At 46.6% G+C, this 22,943-nt stretch overlaps 1 protein-coding gene across 1 annotated transcript; it reads right to left on the reverse strand.

The window, feature by feature from the left end:
• Positions 1–1,508: 1,508 nt before the first annotated feature.
• Positions 1,509–22,648, reverse strand: LOC106577818 (N-acetylaspartate synthetase). Its single transcript, XM_014156174.2, has 3 exons — positions 22,170–22,648; positions 20,695–20,859; positions 1,509–3,492 (listed from the first exon to the last, which is right to left on the reverse strand). The coding sequence occupies exons 1-3, from the start codon at positions 22,483–22,485 to the stop codon at positions 3,125–3,127; spliced, it is 849 nt and encodes a 282-aa protein (XP_014011649.1). The 5' UTR covers positions 22,486–22,648; the 3' UTR covers positions 1,509–3,124.
• Positions 22,649–22,943: the final 295 nt, after the last annotated feature.

Consider the following 22,943-nt stretch of genomic DNA (forward strand, 5'->3'; position numbering starts at 1 on the left):
TGGGGGGGTTACAAGTTTAAATAGAATAAAAGCAGTGCAGCAAGACTGTGGCTCATGCAAAGATGGTGGGGTGTGGGTTAAAGGTTAGGAGGGAGTCTGGCCCAGGGTTGCAGTCAGATTTATGTATGGGGGGGGTCAGAAGTCAAGGCTAAGGGGAGTGGGGGGGGTCGAAGTCAAGGCTAGGGGGGGGGGGGTCAGAAGTCAAGGCTAGGGGGAGTGGGGGGGGGTCAGAAGTCAAGGCTAGGGGGAGTGGGGGGGTCAGAAGTCAAGGCTAGGGGGAGTGGGGGGGTCAGAAGTCAAGCCTAGGGGGAGTGGGGGAGGGTACAGAAGTCAAGGCTAGGGGGAGTGGGAGGGGTCAGAAGTCAAGGCTAGGGGGAGTGGGGAGGGGTCAGAAGTCAAGGCTAGGGGGAGTGGGGGGGGTCAGAAGTCAAGGCTAGGGGGAGTGGGGGGGGTCAGAAGTCAAGGCTAGAGGGAGTGGGGGGGTCAGAAGTCAAGGCTAGAGGGAGTGGGGAGGGTACAGAAGTCAAGGCTAGGGGGAGTGGGGGGGGTCAGAAGTCAAGGCTAGGGGGAGTGGGGGGGTCAGAAGTCAAGGCTAGGGGGAGTGGGGGAGGGTACAGAAGTCAAGGCTAGGGGGAGTGGGGGGGGTCAGAAGTCAAGGCTAAGGGGGAGTGGGGGGGGTCAGAAGTCAAGGCTAGGGGGAGTGGGGGGGTCAGAAGTCAAGGCTAGGGGGAGTGGGGGGGTCAGAAGTCAAGGCAGGGGGAGTGGGGGGGGGGGTCAGAAGTCAAGTCTAGGGGGAGTGGGGGGGTCAGAAGTCAAGGCTAGGGGGAGTGGGGGGGGTCAGAAGTCAAGTCTAGGGGGATCAGCGCAATATCTTTTTGGTCTATATGTTTTTTATGATTTTTTTTTCTTCACATTTAATTTCTTTATCTTTGTACAAGTATGACACAAGTTCTTGGGCTCATAGAAGTTGTATCTCTCCCTCTGCTGGTTCTGTCTGTGATAGGAGGATGGAGATGAGAGTGGTTATCGTTATGACGGGGAGAGAGGGGGTTGTCTTTTGGGTTTGTCAGCTACATACTGTATAGTATTCCAACTGTGTACACATTAACACATACACAGAAGGATATAAATATACCTGGAAATTGGATATAGTATTGTATTTAAATTCAAATGGATAAATTTGTGCTCAGATGCATTTTGTTAAGTCAACTACATGTACTTTAAGTCCGCAAATATTGCAAATAATGTATTAGGCCTACCCAAGTAGTTTTCCCCAATAACCTGGCTTGAATATATACTAGATTGCGATTACTTTGTAATTGTAGCTGTATCCATAAAACGTGCATACTACTATGTAGCAATGCTTCCATCAAATGTGTGTGATTATAAAAATCTTGAATTTCTCCTTAATCAAATTCCAAACTTATTAAAAATGTTAGAATTTATCTTCATCCAATTAGTAAACAATTGATAATTACACATATGAATCAATAACGCTAAAAGTTGAATTAGATTAAATCATTTAATCATTAGAAAAACCCATGATTAAATTAGTAATATGTTCAATATTGACACTTAAATATTCACCCTGCATGGGTATCCCTAGCCTGAACTACCCTCTTGTCTTCCCAACCAATTAGAGACAATCTCCATAGTTCCCATGCAGGTAGAATGGAATCATAGAATTAGGAACCATTGTCATTCTATAGAATCCATTCTGATACTGTGTTGAATGAGGGGAAAAGAACATGACCAAAGATGGAGGAGGAGATAGAGGGAGGAGGAGATAGTGGAAGGAGGAGATAGTGGAAGGGAGGATATCAGAAAGCAGGAGGAGGAGGGATAGGAAACTGCACTGTGTGGTCAAAAGTAGTACAATATATAGCGAATAGGAGATGCAGCCTGTGTGTGCTTGTTTCCTGCCACCCGACTGCACAGTACATGTCCTGCCACCCGATTGCACAGTACATGTCCTGCCATCAGAGCCATGGCATGTTCACCCAGCTACCATCTAGAAGGAGGAGACAGTACAGGTGCATCAAAGCTGGGATAAGGAGAGACTGAGGAACAGCTTCTATCTCCAGGCCATCAGACTGTTAAATAGTCACCAGTACCCTGCCCTGAACTTTAATCATTGTTACTAGCCGGCTACCAGCTGGTACTCTACCCTGCACCTTAGAGACTGCTGCCCTATACACATACCCCCTTCATATGTATATACTGTATTGTCGTCATCCTATATAACTACTGCTGTACACACCTTTTCGATTCATATACTGTCTATACACACCATCATATTCATAGATATATATATTCCAGACTCTGGCATTGCTCATCCTAATATTTCTTAATTACTTTATTTTTATTTTGGGGGATTTGTGTGTATTGTTTTGTATTGTTAGATATTACTGCACTGTTGCAACTAGAAACACAAGCATTTTGCTGCACCTGTGTTAACATCTGTCAAATATGTGTAAGCAACCAATAAAATGTGATTTGATTTGTTCCTCTTGTCTCTCCACAGGGCTGCTGGTATATGGGCTGTGCTGAAGTGGCTGGACAAATGCCAACCTACTTAGTCTTTTTGTCTAGGTCTTTTTGGGCACACACGTTGTTGTGACAATGGAGAGGGCTTAGGTGGGCTAACGGGAGACAGGGTGCGTTTGAGATAGAAACGCCACGTATTGAGCAGGAGGGGGTAGATGTTGGAGGGGCTGGTAGAGGTAATGAATACGGCGAGGAACAATCACATGGTATCAAAAGCAAAGGGAACACTCAGGTGATGATGTCATTTGTAAAGGCATGGGATGGTGATATATGTTAGGGATATTTATTTTTTTTACAACAGGACAGGGTAAAAAAAAATATAAATCTACTGGGGGGGGGGGGCACTAAATTCAAAATGTAAAAAATAAATAACAAACTAAAACCAATAAAAAGTTAGTGACTTAAGATGAATGAATAGAAACAGTAGTAGTAAGAAGAAGTAACTCTAATAATACAAAATAAATAAAGTTGTCAGAGGAGAAGGACTTGGTCGAGGCTCGTTGGGCGAGGGGCTCTGCCTCGAGGAGGTTGCTCTCTCCCTCTCTCTCTCCATCCCTCTCTCCCTCTCTCTCATCCCTCACTCCTCACGGAGCTGCAGACGGTAGCGCTGGTAACGGATCTGGAAGAAGAGCCTCTCTTGCGGCGAGCGGCTCATTCCGGGCAGCATGTAATCCTCGGTACCGCCGGTCCGCCGGAAGCCCAGCGACTCATACAGCTTGTGGGCGGCCATCTTGACGGCGGTGGTTCCCAGGACGACGGCGGCGTAGTTGTTATGCATGGCGAACTCTAGCACGCGGCGCCCCAGCAACTTGGCGATGCCCTTTCCGCGGAAGCGCGAGTCCACCGACATGCGGCGTAGTTCCACCGTGTTGTCGTCCTCCCGGCCCTGCGCCGCCACGATGCCGACCACCTGACCTTCCAGCACTGCCACCCAGAAACATGAGCCTGGAGGACCAGAGAGCCAAGTTAGAACACACACACACACACACAACACACACACACACAAACAACACAAATCTGACAGCATATGCTTTACATGTAACCCCCCCAAATACCATCTGACCTGATGTGAAGGGGCTGAAGTGTCAGCCGGACCTACAGTAGGACTTTCCATGGCTGTCTTTATCTGACCCCTGGTTGGCTCAGTGTGACTCAGTGAAGGACTGAAGCAATAAGAAGGGAAGAGTCTACAAGAAGGCTACCCAAAAGCCCCTACACTATTAGACATAAAGCCCCTACACTATTAGACATAAAGCCCCTACACGATTAGACATAAAGCCCCCTACACGAATAAAGCCCCCTACACGATTAGACATAAAGCCCCCTACACGATTAGACATAAAGCCCCCTACACGATTAGACATAAAGCCCCCTACACGATTAGACATAAAGCCCCCTACACTATTAGACATAAAGCCCCCTACACTATTAGACATAAAGCCCCCTACACTATTAGACATAAAGCCCCCTACACTATTAGACATAAAGCCCCCTACACTATTAGACATAAAGCCCCTACACTATTAGACATAAAGCCCCCTACACTATTAGACATAAAGCCCCCTACACTATTAGACATAAAGCCCCCTACACTATTAGACATAAAGCCCCCTACACTATTAGACATAAAGCCCCCTACACTATTAGACATAAAGCCCCCTACACTATTAGACATAAAGCCCCCTACACTATTAGACATAAAGCCCCCTACACTATTAGACATAAAGCCCCCTACACTATTAGACATAAAGCCCCTACACTATTTGCCCTAAAGCCCCTACACTATTTGCCCTAAAGCCCCCTACACTATTAGACATAAAGCCCCCTACACTATTTGCCCTAAAGCCCCCTACACTATTAGACATAAAGCCCCCTACACTATTAGACATAAAGCCCCCTACACTATTAGACATAAAGCCCCCTACACTATTAGACATAAAGCCCCCTACACTATTAGACATAAAGCCCCCTACACTATTTGCCCTAAAGCCCCATACACTATTTGCCCTAAAGCCCCCTACACCATTTGCCCTAAAGCCCCATACAAATCAAATGTATTTATTAAGCCCGTTTTACATCAGCAGATGTCACAAAGTGATTATAGAGAAACCCAGTCCTACAAACCCAAACAGCAAGCAATGCAGATGTAGAAGCACACCATTTTTCTTAACCCCAAGAGCTCATTTAAGGCCAGCTAACACCAGCATGTATTTATGTATTTATACATCACACTTCTCAGAGCCTCTGGCTGAGTGGATCAAGTCGTTTTTTGAATGACAGAAGGAGTGGGACGATTTTTGTTATGTTTTTTTATTAGCATGAGTGGATTAATTACTTTCCCTTATCCGTAATGGAATTGATTTTTTAAAAATGTTTTATTCACCCCTGTCCAGTTGGTGGCAACAATACAGCATTAGATGTGGTACGTCATAAAACCTTGAAGAAGAAGATCAAATGGACAGTGGACTCCCATCCCCCCAACTATGGCCAGAACAACCAATCATTAAAGCCACAATCTGCTATATTTCCTTCTGTTTAATCAATAGTCATTTCAATGGATTATGCCTACAAGGTGGCAGCCAGGGCTGTTGAAATGGCACATTGTGACTTTAACCCGGCCCTGCTGCTCATGTATATTGGGATATCACACTAATTACAGACTGGTGTTAATTTGTTCAGATTACAGAGCAATTAGAGGTTGCTATACAATGGCTTCTGTCAATGAACATAACCATGTCATTCAGATAAATAGTGAACATGAGGATTGGTTCACTCTTTGAAAAAAGGGTTCCAAAAGGGTTCTTTGGCTGTCCCCTCCAAAAAAAATGTTTTGCTTCCATGTAGAACCCCCTGTGGAATCTCAGGTCCTGCCCCCCCCCATGGGTGCATGTTTTGGTATTTGCACTAGCACTACACAGCTGATTCAAATAATCAAAGCTTGATGATGAGTTGGTTATTTGAATCAGCTGTGTAGGGGGGGGAAGGACTGAGTTTGGGAAACCCTCTGTTAAGACCGTTAAGTGATAGGATAGCTGCTTTGAGGATATTATCATAGCACTGTTTCATTTACATTTTCGCGCTCTTATCCAGGCGCTCTTATACAAAGCTACTGACAGACAGCGCATTCAGACAGCGCAAGGTGGGAAAAGCGATCACATATCACAGTCATAGAAAGTAGAATCCTTCTTTGAAGTAGCCACTATCAGCTGAACCAGTGACCAGGAAGAAACACACAGCTGCAGATGTGTGAAAGAAAGTGGGGTTGACTGGAGTGAGGCCCTGGCACACACGATGTAGAACTACATAAGAGTGTCTGTTCTGTTGGTCAGACGTGCCAAAGAAAGCATGTCCAAAATCCACTAACTGGATGGATCTACTAAAAGGAGGAGGGATGCTACACACGAGACACTGGTCACATAGTGGTGGCTGGCGTTTCCATTAGCGAAAACATTTATTTCAATGGACTGAATGAAGTGTATCAGAGAGAGGGAGGTAGACAGAGAGAGAGAGGGAGGTAGACAGAGAGAGAGAGAGAGAGAGAGAGAGAGAGAGAGAGAGAGAGAGAGAGAGAGAGAGAGAGAGAGAGAGAGGTAGACAGAGAGAGAGGGGGAGGTTGAGAGGTAGAGAGAATGAAAGGGAAAGCAGACGGAGGTTGGTGCTAACTGCTTAATAGCATTATTTGCTCTGAGATGCTCATCATTAAAAAGTACAATCGTACACTGAGCTGTCACTTAGTGTTTGAGCGATTAGACACTCAGGAAGATCCAGACTTACACACACACAGATAAGTACAGACACTCAAACACAGAGACGCGCAACAACAGAAATCTTCATCCACTATAAAATGTTGGTGAAAACGTAATAGTTTGGGCAAGGAGTTCTTCCAGACCATGTAACCTGATAATAAACAGCTCTAGGCCTTGGTCATAATTTAAGAGCAGTTGTATACTGCATTTACATTTTTGATGCTCCATGACTTTGTATTGTTAACATAACGTATTGTTTAGCAAGTCCAGGCCTCCCGTGTTTTTACCTGGGCAGAGAATCATGTTTGTCAGCATGTCAGGTATGAGTTGTGTCATTGGGAGGACAAAAATGCCCTGTCTGTCTGTCTGTCTGTCTGTCTGTCTGTCTGTCTGTGTTGTAATGTGAGAGTAGTACAGTACTGTGTCTGTGTTGTAGCTATACAGTATCTACAGTATCTAGGGATCAATACAGTACCATGTTGTAGCTATACAGTATCTACAGTATCTAGGGATCAATACAGTACCATGTTGTAGCTATACAGTATCTACAGTATCTAGGGATCAATACAGTACCATGTTGTAGCTATACAGTATCTAGGGATCAATACAGTACCATGTTGTAGCTATACAGTATCTAGGGATCAATACAGTACCATGTTGTAGCTATACAGTATCTACAGTATCTAGGGATCAATACAGTACCATGTTGTAGCTATACAGTATCTAGGGATCAATACAGTACCATGTTGTAGCTATACAGTATCTAGGGATCAATACAGTACCATGTTGTAGCTATACAGTATCTAGGGATCAATACAGTACCATGTTGTAGCTATACAGTATCTACAGTATCTAGGGATCAATACAGTACCATGTTGGAGATGTACAGAGAATGCTGAACAGGTTTTCTGTGGTTGTGGTTGTGTGTGTGTGTGTGTGTGTGTAGTGTGGATGACTGGCTTATTATATTCTCATCCTTAGTTCATCTGATTTGCAAACCCCTCCAAAATGTGTAATAGCCTATTTATATTAGATACAACAGTAAACAGTGCTGAAAATAGCATTTAGTCAGCTGTAGTATGACATGTCCTTGTAGTCCAGTACAGCACATGTATTTGTATCAAATCCCATCTGGTAGAGAATTCTTACTTTTCCGTGACTGACAATGACTGACTGACTGGAGAATATAAAACCTGTGTGTCTTTCTGCAGATGGTCACCGACACATACACACTTTCTCTCTCACACACACACACGTCACAGAGCAAGTGATGAAATTATGCTAATGCACTGCTTGGACGATGTTCTGAGGGATTTAAGGCCCCTGTGGGATTCAGTGGATTAATGATTGAATAAAACAACTGTCAGATGTATTACGGCCGGTCGCCGCGGTAACAAGTGTGCCTGTCCAGACACAGCATGACATGTGGGCATCCCGGAGAGGGTCGCTGACCACAGCTGGGGAGAGTATTAGAAGCTAGATCTGCAAGCAGAGTGACTAGTTGGCTGGGATATTTTCCCATTTGACCTTTGACCTTGGTCATCATTGTGTGTGCAGAGTTCAGAGTGAGTCAAACAATGACTTTTTGGATTCTAGGACTTGGTCCAACTTGGAGGCTCTCCAGTGTTGACTCTCCCTGTCTGTAGTCACAATGCGGGAGAATGTTAGCTGGCTTTGGAATAGCTGCTCCACTTTGGAAGGGTCAGATTCAAATTACGGTGTAAAATGTCAGTGTTTTTAGGGTTGGGGTCAATTCCATTTCAGTTCCAGTCAATTCAGGAAGTTTACTGAAACTCCAATTCTCTTTTGGTTTTTGGTTTACTTTCTGAATTGAAATGGAATTGACCCCAACCCTGGTCTTCAGTTGTCGCTAATTAGTGTTTTATCTCAGAAGAGAGAGATGAGAGTAGAGATGTTAGGTACTGAGAAGGGGGAGGTAGGGGGGAGAGGAGGAGGTAGGAGGGGGGCAAGGAGGGGAAGGTAGGAAGGGGGGGGGTACTAAGAGGAATGAGGAGGTAGGAGGGGGGGATACTAAGAGGCAGGGGGCGGTAGGAGGGGGATACGAAGAGGAAGGGGGCGGTAGGAGGGGGATAGCAAGATGAAGGGGGCGGTAGGAGGGGGATACGAAGAGGAAGGGGGCGGTAGGAGGGGGGATACGAAGAGGAAGGGGGCGGTAGGAGGGGGATACTAAGAGGAAGGGGCGGTAGGAGGGGGGATAGTAAGAGGAAGGGGCGGTAGAAGGGGGGATAGTAAGAGGAAGGGGGCGGTAGGAGGGGGATAGTAAGAGGAAGGGGGCGGTAGGAGGGGGAGACTAAGATGAAGGGGCGGTAGGAGGGGGATACTAAGAGGAAGGGGGCGGTAGAAGGGGGATAGTAAGATGAAGGGGGCGGTAGGAGGGGGGATACTAAGAGGCAGGGGGTGGTAGGAGGGGGATACTAAGAGGAAGGGGGAGGTAAAAGGGGGACACTAAGATACTAAGAGGAAGGGGCGGTAGGAGGGGGGATAGTAAGAGGAAGGGGGCGGTAGGAGGGGGGATAGTAAGATGAAGGGGGCGGTAGGAGGGGGGATACGAAGAGGAAGGGGCGGTAGGAGGGGGGATACGAAGAGGAAGGGGGCGGTAGGAGGGGGGATACTAAGAGGAAGGGGGCGGTAGAAGGGGGATAGTAAGATGAAGGGGGTGGTAGGAGGGGGATACTAAGAGGAAGGGGGCGGTAGAAGGGGGGATAGTAAGAGGAAGGGGCGGTAGGAGGGGGGATACGAAGAGGAAGGGGGCGGTAGGAGGGGGATACTAAGAGGAAGGGGCGGTAGGAGGGGGATAGTAAGAGGAAGGGGCGGTAGGAGGGGGATACTAAGAGGCAGGGGGTGGTAGGAGGGGGGATAGTAAGATGAAGGGGGCGGTAGGAGGGGGGATAGTAAGAGGAAGGGGCGGTAGAAGGGGGGATAGTAAGAGGAAGGGGCGGTAGAAGGGGGATACGAAGAGGAAGGGGGCGGTAGGAGGGGGGATACTAAGAGGAAGGGGGCGGTAGGAGGGGGATACTAAGATGAAGGGGCGGTAGGAGGGGGATACTAAGAGGAAGGGGGCGGTAGAAGGGGGATAGTAAGATGAAGGGGCGGTAGGAGGGGGATACTAAGAGGAAGGGGGTGGTAGGAGGGGGATACTAAGAGGAAGGGGAGGTAGAAGGGGGACACTAAGATACTAAGAGGAAGGGGCGGTATGAGGGGGGATACTAAGAGGAAGGGGCGGTAGGAGGGGGGATAGCAAGAGGAAGGGGGCGGTAGGAGGGGGGATACGAAGAGGAAGGGGGCGGTAGGAGGGGGGATACGAAGAGGAAGGGGGCGGTAGGAGGGGGGATACTAAGAGGAAGGGGCGGTAGAAGGGGGGATAGTAAGATGAAGGGGGCGGTAGGAGGGGGGATACTAAGAGGAAGGGGCGGTAGAAGGGGGGATAGTAAGAGGAAGGGGCGGTAGGAGGGGGATACGAAGAGGCAGGGGGCGGTAGGAGGGGGGATACTAAGAGGAAGGGGGCGGTAGGAGGGGGATAGTAAGAGGAAGGGGGGCGGTAGGAGGGGGATACTAAGAGGCAGGGGGTGGTAGGAGGGGGGATAGTAAGATGAAGGGGGCGGTAGGAGGGGGGATACTAAGAGGAAGGGGCGGTAGAAGGGGGATAGTAAGAGGAAGGGGCGGTAGAAGGGGGGATAGTAAGAGGAAGGGGCGGTAGGAGGGGGATACGAAGAGGAAGGGGGCGGTAGGAGGGGGGATACGAAGAGGCAGGGGGCGGTAGGAGGGGGGATACGAAGAGGAAGGGGCGGTAGGAGGGGGGATACTAAGAGGAAGGGGGCGGTAGGAGGGGGGATACTAAGAGGAAGGGGGCGGTAGAAGGGGGATAGTAAGAGGAAGGGGCGGTAGGAGGGGGATACGAAGAGGAAGGGGGCGGTAGGAGGGGGATACGAAGAGGAAGGGGCGGTAGGAGGGGGATACGAAGAGGAAGGGGGCGGTAGGAGGGGGGATACTAAGAGGAAGGGGCGGTAGGAGGGGGGATACTAAGAGGCAGGGGGTGGTAGGAGGGGGGAGACTAAGAGGAAGGGGCGGTAGAAGGGGGGATAGTAAGATGAAGGGGGCGGTAGGAGGGGGGATACTAAGAGGCAGGGGGTGGTAGGAGGGGGATACTAAGAGGAAGGGGGAGGTAAAAGGGGGACACTAAGATACTAAGAGGAAGGGGCGGTAGGAGGGGGATACTAAGAGGCAGGGGGTGGTAGGAGGGGGATAGTAAGATGAAGGGGGTGGTAGGAGGGGGATACTAAGAGGCAGGGGGTGGTAGGAGGGGGGATACTAAGAGGCAGGGGGGTGGTAGGAGGGGGGATAGTAAGATGAAGGGGGTGGTAGGAGGGGGAGACTAAGAGGAAGGGGGCGGTAGAAGGGGGATAGTAAGAGGAAGGGGTGGTAGAAGGGGGGATAGTAAGAGGAAGGTGGTAGGGGAGGGAGAAGTAGGAAAAGGGAGGTAGGATATGGGAGAAGAGGTAGGAGGGGAGAGGTTGGACGGGGGTAGGAGGGCGGGGGTGGGCACGCCTCTGAAGCCACCCCACCATCTGTCAGATCAGAGCCTGTGCCAACAGTCAGGGTTACAGAATTCCGTGAACTTTCCTGGTTTCGAGAAATCCTGTTTGGAGGATTGCTGCTTATTCCCGGTATTTTGCAAACCTATTTAGGACAGGATGGGACAACCAATAATAATAATTATTATTATTATTTAGATGGGGGTACTCAGAGGAAGTGGGAGGTAGGAGGGGCCGGAGAGGAGGGGGGGTACTAAGAGGAAGGGGGGAAGTAAGAGGGGAGATACTAAGAGAAAGGGGGGGAGATAGGAAGGGACAGGTAGGAAGGAAGAGGTACGGGGAAGCTGAAGCCCTCGCCACCATCTGTCAGAACAGAGAGTGTGCCAACAGACAGGACGGGACAACCAGGCACGCCAGCCCAGGCCGTGTGTCATGTGATGTGTGTAAGATACACACCACTTTAGTGTTGCTGTAACTACAGATCAAACATTTTATTAATAGATTAGTAATAGTTCAAATGTGAATAGAATATTAGATATTAATAGATTATACATATTCAAGATGATTCTGCTAAAGATGCACTCTCAAACCATTGTATAATTTCAGCCAGTAGTTTTGAAAGTGGTGCTCATGAGCCAAAAGTGGTCCCCGTTTTTTGTGTACTAAGCCATTATATTGTGTACTATGTCATCCAGTTTGTATAATATGTTACGTCCTGCAAATTATTATTATCATAATCGTTATATATTTTTGCATGATATGTTACAAATACAATTTGTTGTGCTTTAAGATCCTGGAGTGCATCTTTAAGATGTCCCGTGTATATATTAGCAATTAATGTCATGCATCCCAAATCGCACCCTATTCCTTATATAGTGCACTACTTTTGACCAGGGCCCACAGGGTTCCATTTGAGACACAGCCTTGGTCTCTGGTAAAAGCTCAGCAGGATCACACAGTATTAATTCCTAAACTGCTGGTTCCATGGTTCAAGAAGCGCCATCCCGTTTATTTGACTTCATTCCGATTCAATTTATTCGATTTAGAGAAGCTAAATACCACTTAGCTGTAATTATCTCTGTACGGGGTCACTAACTTCAGATAGGATGAAAGAAAGAGGCAACTGACATTTTCAAACTCTTCTTTACCCAGTGTGTAATACCTACGTTTCAAGCAGACCACCATAGACCATGTGGACAAGAACGCCAAGGTAACCTGTCTAAATAACTATCGCATGACTACACGTAGCACCCACATCTGTAGCCATGAAATGCTTTGAAAGGCTGGTCATGGCTCACATCAACCCACTCCAATTCGCATACCGCCCCAACAGATCCACAGATGATGCAATCTCTATTGCACTCCACACTACTCTATCCCACCTGGACAAGAGGAACACCTAAGTGAGAATGCTGTTCATTGACTACAGCTCAGCGTTCAACACCATAGTGCCCTCCAAGCTCATCACTAAGCTCAGATCTCTGGGACTGAACTCCCTCTGCAACTGGATCCTGGACTTCCTGAGGCACCACGTCCAGGTGGTGAGGGTAGGCATCTGCCACACTGATCCACAACACGGGGGCCCCTCAGGGGTGTGTGCTTAGTCCCCTCCTCTACTCCCTGTTCACCCACGACTGTGTGGCCGCGCACGACTCCAACACCATCCTTAAGTTTGCTGGCGACACGACGATGAGACAGCCTATAAGGAGGATGTCTGTGACCTGGTAGTGTGGTACCAGGACATCAACCCCCAACGTCATCAAGACAGAAGAGCTGATCGTGGACTACAGGAAATGAAGGGCTCGAGCACGCCCCCCCTCCACATCGACGGGGCTGTAGTGGAGCGGGTTGAGTTCCTCAGTGTCCACATCACTAAGAAACTATCGTGGTCCACACACCAACACAGTCATGAAGAAGGCTTAACAATGCCTCTTCCCCCTCAGGAGGCTGAAAAGATTTGGCACAGGCCCCTCAGATCCTCAAAAACATTTACAACTGCACCATTGAGAGCATCTTGACTGGCGGCATCACCGCTTGGTATGGCAACTGTTTGGCATCTGACCGCAAGGCGCTACAGAGGGTAGTGCGTACAGCCCATCTTTGCCATCCAGGAACTCCAAACCAGGAAATGTCAGATGTAGGGCCTAAAAATGGTCAAAGACTCCAGCTACCCAAGTCATAGACTGTTCTCTCTGCTATCGCACAGCAAGCGGTACTAACATGACCCTGAACAGCTTCTACTCCCAAGCCATAAGATCGCAAAATAATTAGTCAGGTTAGCTATTGGTTAACTATTTAACTATTTGCATTGACCCTTTTTTGCACTAACTCTTTTGACTCGTCACATACAGTACGTTGCTGCTACTGTTTATTATCTATCCTGTTGCCTAGTCACTTTATCCCTACCTATATGTACATATCTACCTCAACGACCTTGTACCTCTGCACATTGACTCGGACTGGTCTCCTGTGCATTTAGCCACATTCTCGTTACGCATTGTGTATTTATTCCTCATGTTATTATTTTTCTATGTTCTCTTTTTTCCTCTCTCTGCATTGTTGGGAAGGGCCCGTAAGCATATCACTCTTAGTCTACACATGTTGTTTACAAAGCATGTGACGAATACAATTTGATTTGATAGGCTAGGATCAGAGAAAGGAGGAGAGAAGACAGAGAGACAAGACAGAGAGGGGGGGTGTTGGAGGAGAAGAGAGAGTACCCATCGGCTCACCTGTGTGAGACAGGTGGTGGAGTCTAGCATTCTAGCTGGCAGGGGGTTGGAAAAACTGAAGCGAGAGCCTCAACTTCCTCCTTCTCCTCCCTATTCTCCTCCTCCTCCCTATTCTCCTCCTTCTCCATCCTCCCTATTCTCCTCCTCCTCCCTATTCTCCTCCTCCTCCCTATTCTCCTCCTCCTCCCTATTCTCCTCCTCCTCCCTATTCTCCTCCTCCTCCCTATTCTCCTCCTCTCCTCCCTATTTCTCCTCCTCCCTATTCTCCTCCTCCTCCTTTGAGAAACATTGGGTCTGAGAAGAAGGGATCAGCTGGTTAAGAGTCAGACATGGAGAACTAGGAGCTAGCTTGACTAGAGAGGGGGGGGGTCATAGGACCCTGGTAGATGGGGATGGGAGTAGACAGTAGGGTGTGAGGGTATCATAGCCCGGGTTTGAAGGAAGTGGAGAGGACTCTACCAGGGCAGTAAGGAGGAATGGAACGAGGAGAGAGCTATTACAAAAGCTTTAAACACTATTTCATTTGGAAAGATTTTTTCCTCAGGATTTTAATGTGACAGATTTTTTTATTCTAACTGGTATAGGAAAAGAATATGCTTCCTGCCGTGGGCGTGCATTGGTAGGAGAATATGGTGTGATGTTATGATATGACCCACCCTCCCTCCATAACCCTTTTTATTGTGCTTAACAAGATTATTGCCTATCCATTCAGATGAAACCTATGAAGGTAATACAGTTGATAGGCATTTAGTCTAGACAGTGCACAACCTTGCTGTGTGTGTGTGTGTGTAAGATTAAACAAAAGCTCATTAACAGCTTGTGTCCGCTTTAGTGTGTGTTCACACTTGATACAGATCATCCCTTTGTTAGGGTTAAGCGTGCCTGTGTGTGTGTGTGTGTGTGTGTGTGTGTGTGTGTGTGTGTAGCAGACATGAGTCGGTCATGGTTGCTCATGGTCACATGATGAGGTAGAAGCAAATTTCCTCTTGATCTAACAGTCAGGGTGTTGGTTTGTCCCGCAGTAGACCAGGGAATGAGTTTACTAGGGTATCTCTGGGTATAGGATGGGACCCCCCCCCCCCAGGTGGCTTGCTCCTTCTCCTGGGAACAAAGTGCATGCTGGGAATATGGATCTTCCGGACAGCTATACCACACACATCATTGTTTTGTCCCCATGTCACCCTAACAGATGAGACCAGGAGCACACACACACACATGCTTACACACGCACATCTATGCACAAACACTCATATGCACACTTCTCACACACTTCTCACAACAGATGGCAAATCATTATTTAAGCATGAATAGTTAACATGGCTACACACAAGCCCGCCCATCTCAGGAAGACCTACAAGCTCCAGCATATCTGCCATACACACTAACCTGTGCCCTGTCATTCATTACACACACTACCCCTGGTATGTTACACAACACACACACACACACACACACCCCGCCCTCTGTCTCCATTACAGCTCCATTAGCGCCTGAGACAGTGTAGGAGCATTAATCACAAAGGAGGCTGCAGCACTGGCCTTTTCCCATTAGTTTTACTGCCCTGGGTGGCTCATCACTCACACTGTGTGTGTGTGTGTGTGTGTGTGTGTGTGTGTGTGTGTGTGTGTGTGTGTGTGTGTGTGTGTGTGTGTGTGTGTGTGTACATGCACAACTCGGGTCCTCTCACTGCTACAGTTGGAGGTTTCGTAAAAAATCCCTTCCCCTCCTCTTCTGTAAATCACTAACCAAAACCCTCTGTTAACGTCTAAGATGTTGTGAGGCAGAGGAAGATGTGCTTTTTTCTGTGTCTCACCCTCTCACTCATAAAGATCAGACCACATGATTGGTTACCCAAGATCGGATCATATGATTGGTCACCTGGGAGTAAAGTGTTTTAGAAACAATAATGTTTTTAACATCTCATTTTGCCTCTTGTTGGGTCCATTGCTCTTTACCAGTAACGATTAAAAAACCATTTTTTTGAGAAGCGCTTTTGCAGTTCACATATTTTTGGGGTGTGTCATTGTACAATGAATAAGCCACTTACTGAAATTTGCTATGAAGTTAGTAGAGATTAAACTCAGTGACATCTAGTTAGATTGATACCCCTCTCGAATGGACAATCAAGAATGTACTAGAACTGGAATGAAACTTTTTCTCTCTCTCTTTCTATCTGTCTTACTCTCTCTCTCCAGGTGATGTCTAACCCAGCTCTCCACAGCTACTGTGACATCCTCAACAATAAAGAGAGGGAGCGGAAGGATGGAAGGAACGTTTATCTACTGTGTGTATAGCGAGCTACCTCAGCTGACGAGCTAGAGAGAGTTCCCAAGGGAGACCCTACGTGGAGCAAACCTTCCCCCATATCCCGATCAAATGCTTCCATTTTCTACCTTGCCTTCTTTCTCTCTCTCTGTCTCTTTGTCTGACACACTCTGTCTCTCTGACTGCCTCTGTCTCTCTGACTGCCTCTGTCTCTCTGACTGCCTCGCTGTCTCTCTGACTGCCTTCTGTCTCTCTGACTGCCTCTGTCACTGTCTCTCTGACTGCCTCGGTCTCTGTCTCTCTGACTGCCTCGGTCTCTGTCTCTCTGACTGTCTCTGTCACTGTCTCCATATCTCTCTCAGCAGAGCTATAATAAGCAGCAGGTACAGTGAGTGATAGTAGTGAAGTATCTGCACCCACTAACCCCCCAGAACAGAATGAGATCACTGTCATTAGCAGGGAAGTGAATAGGGGCTAACAGACAAGTAGACAGCGTCCCAAATGGCACTCTATTCCCTACATAGTAGCCAGTAGGGCTCTGGTCAAAAGTAGTGCACTATATAGGGACTAGTGTGTCATTTGGGATGTGGAAGTAGACTGCTCTGTCTAGGCAGGACCCGGTATGGGACAGGCTCTGACCCAGACTGAGATATGAGGACAACAACCCATCTGGTCGCTCTTATCACTGCCCTGGGGCCCAGGAATCAGGTGGCTGTAACTGTTGAGTCACCTTGGCCCATCTACCTATGTACTGTGTGGAGCAGACTAGATACCTTCACTGTAGAGAGCAAGGTTGAGTGAATCCCAAATGGCACCCTATTCCCTACATAGTGTACTACTTTTGACTAGAGCACAATGAGCCCTGGTCAAAGGTAATGCACTATATAGGGAATAGGGTGCCATTAGGAATTGGGCCCAAGCTTCATAATGTTGAAGTTAGGAACTTGGTAAAGGAGCTTGGTTTTGCCTTGTGCCGAATCACGCCCCTCGTCATGTCTTGTAGAACAACAGGGGCTGCGGGGGTACGTGCTACGCCACTGTTTATAACTAGCTAGAAGTTATCTAAGATGTGACAAATAAATGATCTCCAGCTCAGCACTCCAGCTATGTATCTGGTTTGCTAACTTGCTAACTAAGTGGCTAGACGGCAAGATCAAGCCAATCAATCCTCTCCTGGAACAAGAGCCTTGCTGTCTAATATTTGTTTTGTGCATGCAGAAAATTGTGAGTAGCCTTTTGAGATAGTTGTAGAACTTAATGAGCTGGAATATCTGTCATTGCAATTAGTTTATGTTCGCTTGCTCATGTTAGCATTTTGCTAGCGTCCACTATGTAAATTTTGAGTGTGTGCGCAGCCACGCACCTCCTCCAGGACTGCCGCGCAGAAGACATGCCAGGCCGCGCAGAGACACAAGAGACTGAACGTCACTGAGTTCCCCCCATTAGTTAGCACTATATACATCAACGTTTTTTCTGTGATCGAATCAACATTATATCAGCCCCTTTCCAATGCAACAAACCGAAACAAATCTAACTTTGCAAGATTGAGTCTGATTTTGTTGTAGGCAGAGCCAAAGTGTAACAGAGTATAATTCTGTTGGCCGGGGTAGCCCATAATAGGTCTTTCAATCACCTGTGAGTGAGCGCGCTTTTCAGATCAGTTCAGATCAGAGCTGTGCATGTGCACATTTGCTGATATTCTTTTCTAGTTAGCGAGTTATTAGCCCAGTTCTCGATAAGTATAGGTCAGCAACGGGGAGTTACTGCTTCCTACAAGATCACAAAACGTCGAGGCTACATTTCAAGTTGTCTTTAAAAAGCCAGTCAGGTAAAAAGCTTCTGTCTTAATTAAGGGGGCAGTGTTGTATTTTGAGACAGGCTTGAATATACAGATAAGCTAATAGGCAGAGGGGTAGCCTACATTGTCTAATTCTCTGTATGGTAATTATTATTATTTTTCTAACTTTAAGTCTCAAGCAATGTAGGCCTGCATTGAACACCATATATAGGATACTATAGGCTATATGATAGAAATCAAAAGCTATTTCCATGGGAAAATGTTATGGGATTTGCTCCATTGGTTTAGTTGGTAGGCCTACATTATGCTCAGATAGCCACAATAGCCTATTGACTACTGTCTAAAACTGTAAGGGTACAGCCTCAGTGTTCGCTATCAACGCACGCCGGAAGTTCTCACAATGTTCAGGTTTCCGCTCAAAATACCTACAATTTGCTCAGTGCCCCCAAAAATGTGAGGGAACATTGCTTGGGACCCCAACAAACATTTATGTTGGGATTTGAAAATGCAGCCCCTGTTTGCACTGACATTAATACCGTATACCCTGCTATGGTACAGGAACTTTATGAAGGTATGAAAATCTGGATACTGCCAGACCCTACTTGGTATAGACTGCAGAACAGGGGTGTGAAAGTGGATGGATTGATTGGTTGATTAATGAAACAGCGTTTATCGATTGGTTGATTAATGACACAGCCTTTATTGATTGGTTGATAGTACCACAGGGATGTCAGGGAAAACTCAAGCTTGTAGAATTAATGTCCTGCTCTTTGACGTTAAGAATCCCTAGTTAAACACCCACCCCCATGCCTCTATTGTTCCTGGTATGTCCCATGCACACACACGCTGAGCAGAGGGTTGAGATAACAGATGGCTTTTTGTGACAGCGGGACGAGTAAATGCATGCACACACATTATCGTGATGGGGGGATCGATACAGTTACATATCGGGATATTATTTCTGACGATATATTGTATCGTTTTGACAATATCGCAATATTATTTTTGCGATAGTTGGCTGTACCTGCACCAACAGTATTCTTACAAATGGTCTCCCTAAAAATAGGGAGACCATTTGTTTTCAACACTTTTTTTATTTCCATGACTGATCAAAACTGGTTTTATCATAGCTCTCTCTTGTCCTTCTGCAGCAGACAAATGGTGAGCAGTATGTTCGGATCATCGAATCACAATAAAATCTCAGTATCGAATCGCAATACATATAGAATCATGAGAATCCTGACAATTACAATACGTATCGTATCGGCACCTAAGTATTGCAATAATATCGTATCGGGAGGACCCTGGCAATTCCCAGCCCTAACACTTTTTCCACATTGATTTTAAAATAAGGCCGTGACCTAACAATCTACACACAATACCCCATAATGACAAAGCAAAAACAGGTTTTTAGAAATGTTTACAAATGTTTTAACAATGAAAAACTGAAATGTCACATTTACATAAGTATTGATCGTGTTCAAGTCTGGGCTCTGGCTGGCCCACTCAAGGACATTCAGAGACTTGTCCCGAAGCCACTCCTGCGTTGTCTTGGCTGTGTGTTTAGGGTCGTTGTCCTGTTGGAAGGTGAACCTTTGCCCCATTCTGAGGTCCTTAGCGCTCTGGAGCAGGTTTTCATCAAGGATCTTTTCGTACTTTGCTCAGTTCATCTTTGCCTCGATCCTGACGCTGAAAAACATCCCCACGGCATGATGCTGCCACCACCATGCTTCACTGTAGGGATGCTGCCAAGTTTCCTCCAGGAAGAGTCTTGGTGGTTCCAAACTTCTTCTATTTAAGAATGCAGGAAGGCCACTGTGTTCTTGGTGACCTTCAATGCTGCAGAAATGTTTTGATACCATACCCCAGATCTGTGCCTCGACACAATCCTGTCTCTGAGCCCTACGGACAATTCCTTTGACCTCATGGCTTGGTTTTTGCTCTGACATGCACTGTCAACCATGGGACCTTATATAGACAGGTGTGTGCCTTTCCAAATCATCTCCAATCAATTGAATGTAACACAGGTAATAAAAACAGGATGCACCTGACCTCAATTTGCATAGCAAAGGGTCTGAATACTTCTGTAAATAAGTTATTTCTGTTTTTTTATTTCTAAAAACCTGTTTTCGCTTTTTCATTATGGGGTATTGTGTGTAAATTGCTGAGGATTTAAAAAAAAAAATGTTTAGAATAAGGCTGTAACATAACAAAATATGGAAAAGTCAAGGGGTCTGAATACTTTCTGAAGGCACTGTATACACATACTGAAGATGAGATAGGGGCGTTGATCTGTCCCTGGCCAGTTGAGACGTGTGTGTGTGTGTGTGTGTGTGTGTGTGTGTGTGTGTGCGTGCACTGGATAACGGAGCCTAGCGAACACAATGTCAGCAAGAGGGGGAAAATCAATGAGAGGCTTATCAAACACCTGCCTTTTAGGAGATTCACAAATAACTGACAATTGACCCCAAGATGTAGGGTAGAGGTGGCTAAAAGTGTGTGTGCGGTGTGTGTGTCAGCATGTGAGAGAGACAGAGAGAGAAAGCGATTTGATTATAGCCTAAAGTTTTGGAACGGAACAAGGAGGAAGTGTGTCATAGCTCACTTCTTAGAATCGAAGTGTTTTGGATCATAGGAGATTTATGGATTGTCCTAATTAGGGACTGATGTAGTTGAGGAAATGACTCCAACGAGGCTTGGCCGACACAGAGGCTTGGCCGACTGCTGCAGAAAGTCTATCAGCAGCTTCCTCCTCGCAATCAATAGGCCCAGTAGTGTGGCTTGCCCTGAACCCTCCCTCAGTAACAAAGTGGAGCGAGTCGCCCTGCATACTTAATAAGCAGGCAGACTGCCTCGGTTTTTGAACGCATAATATGCGTCCCAAATGGCACCCAATTCCCTACATAGTGCACTACTTTTGGCCAGGGCCCATGGGTCTGCGGATTAACATTTTATATACTGACAAAGACAACAGATTAGGCCTATTTCATTGTCACATTCTATTCAGTATATAGTTTGTGTGTTGTGTCCAATTGCGCCCTATCCCCTCTTACCTGTAGGTTTCATGTAATACTCCTCGATGTCCGCCATGTCAGTGTGGAGCGCGCAGGCCAGATAGCTGTGGATGACTTTGTGGCTGTAGAAGTAGCGCGCGCCCATGAGAAGGAACGGCGCGCAGCAGGTCAGCGCGAGGGATTTGGTCACAACAAAGCACATCACTATGGAGATAAGGAAGAAAAATAAACGATACCTGTCAGAAAAAAGAATCAAATGTTGGATTTTGGCGGAAGTCACACACATAACCAAACAGTGACATTCCAAAAAGAACTATATGTGGCTTCTTCAAAATAAGACCAGTCCCTAATATCACACATGTAATACGGAGTAAGTAATTGAAAAACATCACATGACATCCTATGTTGAATATGTATTTATTTTACTGGGTGCAAATTTAGGTTTATACACATAGCCTAGATATCCTACACATCCAATAGCCTTTTAATATCATCTCAGACTCTGGTCCATTTACTGCAGTAGGTGCTTTTTGGAGTAGCCTATTTCTCTGATTAAGGCAGCACGGTGGCGCCAGAGTGGAACCCACCACAGACAGGCTGTGCAGCAGCATTGCATGTTATTATGTTTTCGTCTAGCCTGGCATGATGCAACACTATTTTACTCCATTGCACCACGATGTGGCGTGCTTACTGTCAACAGTGTGCCCTTACTTTGTAGCGGCATGGTTCCAAATAATAGCGTCATATCCACATGATAGCCCACACCAATTTTCAGACAACATTTCGACAGTGAAGTATAGATGTTTTGTTGGTTTTTATGGTTTAATCTGTATGGTACTTACCACGGTACAGATAAAGGAATGAGGTGTACATACGTACGTGATGAACATTTTGAAATTAACATCTGCACTCGAATTATAAACAATGCCAGCATGCGCACGCGGCTGGTCGTGCTGCCAGTTGTGTGCACGTACAGTAAAATGTGTGTATGATGGGAACTGGTGAGAGGGGGTGCGATTGGTGCACGCACGCGCACACTGTGGGCCAATCCTCAAGTTCAATTCATTCATTCATGCGTCCAACCCAACCGGCATCGTAGCGCCCTACACGCACATCCAACAGGGCACCGACTACATACTACATGCACCATGCGTTTTAGCCATGCCTTTGTGTTGCGGTTTGATGCGGTGCTGTAAGGCACTTGAGCTACATGCCGGAATCGAGGAAAAGAGGGCATCGAATTATCCATTAACACACACATTGATGCTTCAACAGATTATAGCTTTCCTTCAACTGCAATTCAACTCACAATTAAAAATAAAAACATTTTGCATTGATTGGTTTTCATGTGTTAGTAGGGTTGGGTTATTCATTAAGAATGTATTTTACAACAATCATTTTCAAATACATAGCATACATGGGTAAAATGAAAAGCGTTTTTCAATGAGTAATGGCAGCTTTAAACGAATTTCACTCCAGTAAATCGTCAGTATAGGGGGAATCGTGTCACTTACGTGTCAGAAGAGCATATACGAATTGGGTTTGACTTTGCTGTAATATGCCTCTGAATGCAGTGTTGGGTATCCTCTCCATTATCCCCTCATAAAAGATGCGGCGCACTTCCACATGGTCCGTGCGCTCAAACTCGCGGATCAAAACCGTATCTTTCCTCACATCATTTTCCTCGAGAGGATTCGGTGCCGGTGTGGAAGAAGTCCACATTTGCGAGGAGGAAAGGATAATAGAATCTTTTTTTGTCCCTTGTATGGCATCGTGTTCATCCGCAACAATTTTTGTCTCGCAAACCATTTTTGGAGACGAACAATGCATGCAACTGGCCTCAAAAATAACTCGAACCTTGGTAAGAATAGAAATGGGATACGACGCGTTTATAAATATGCAAAGAAAAAAGACGGCGGGTGTTTCTGTTGCAACCCTGAGCGTTTCTGCACGACCAAGGGTTGCCGGTCAGCACTTAGCCTATTTATAATGCGCCCTAGCGGATGCATTCAGATTCAGGGGCTGGCCCGCACAGCGCGTACATTGGCTCAGGCGCTTCTCTATTCGATTCTGATAGGCGGATAGAGACAAGAGTGAGGCACCCGGTTTAATTATTTTTTTAAACCTCAACATTGCTCCTGGTGTGCCGGCGAAATTCCACACATGTGTGTTTGAGGGGGACAGGGAGGGTGGACTTGCGTAAGGGTATTTCGGAACATGTAGACTAATGGGGCCCTTTGAAGCTCACCCCAAACAACCCGGCCTGCACCGGTGTACCTGCTGCGGGA

Source organism: Salmo salar, chromosome ssa18 (assembly GCF_905237065.1).
Source record: "Salmo salar chromosome ssa18, Ssal_v3.1, whole genome shotgun sequence".
Lineage (NCBI taxonomy): Eukaryota > Metazoa > Chordata > Actinopteri > Salmoniformes > Salmonidae > Salmo > Salmo salar.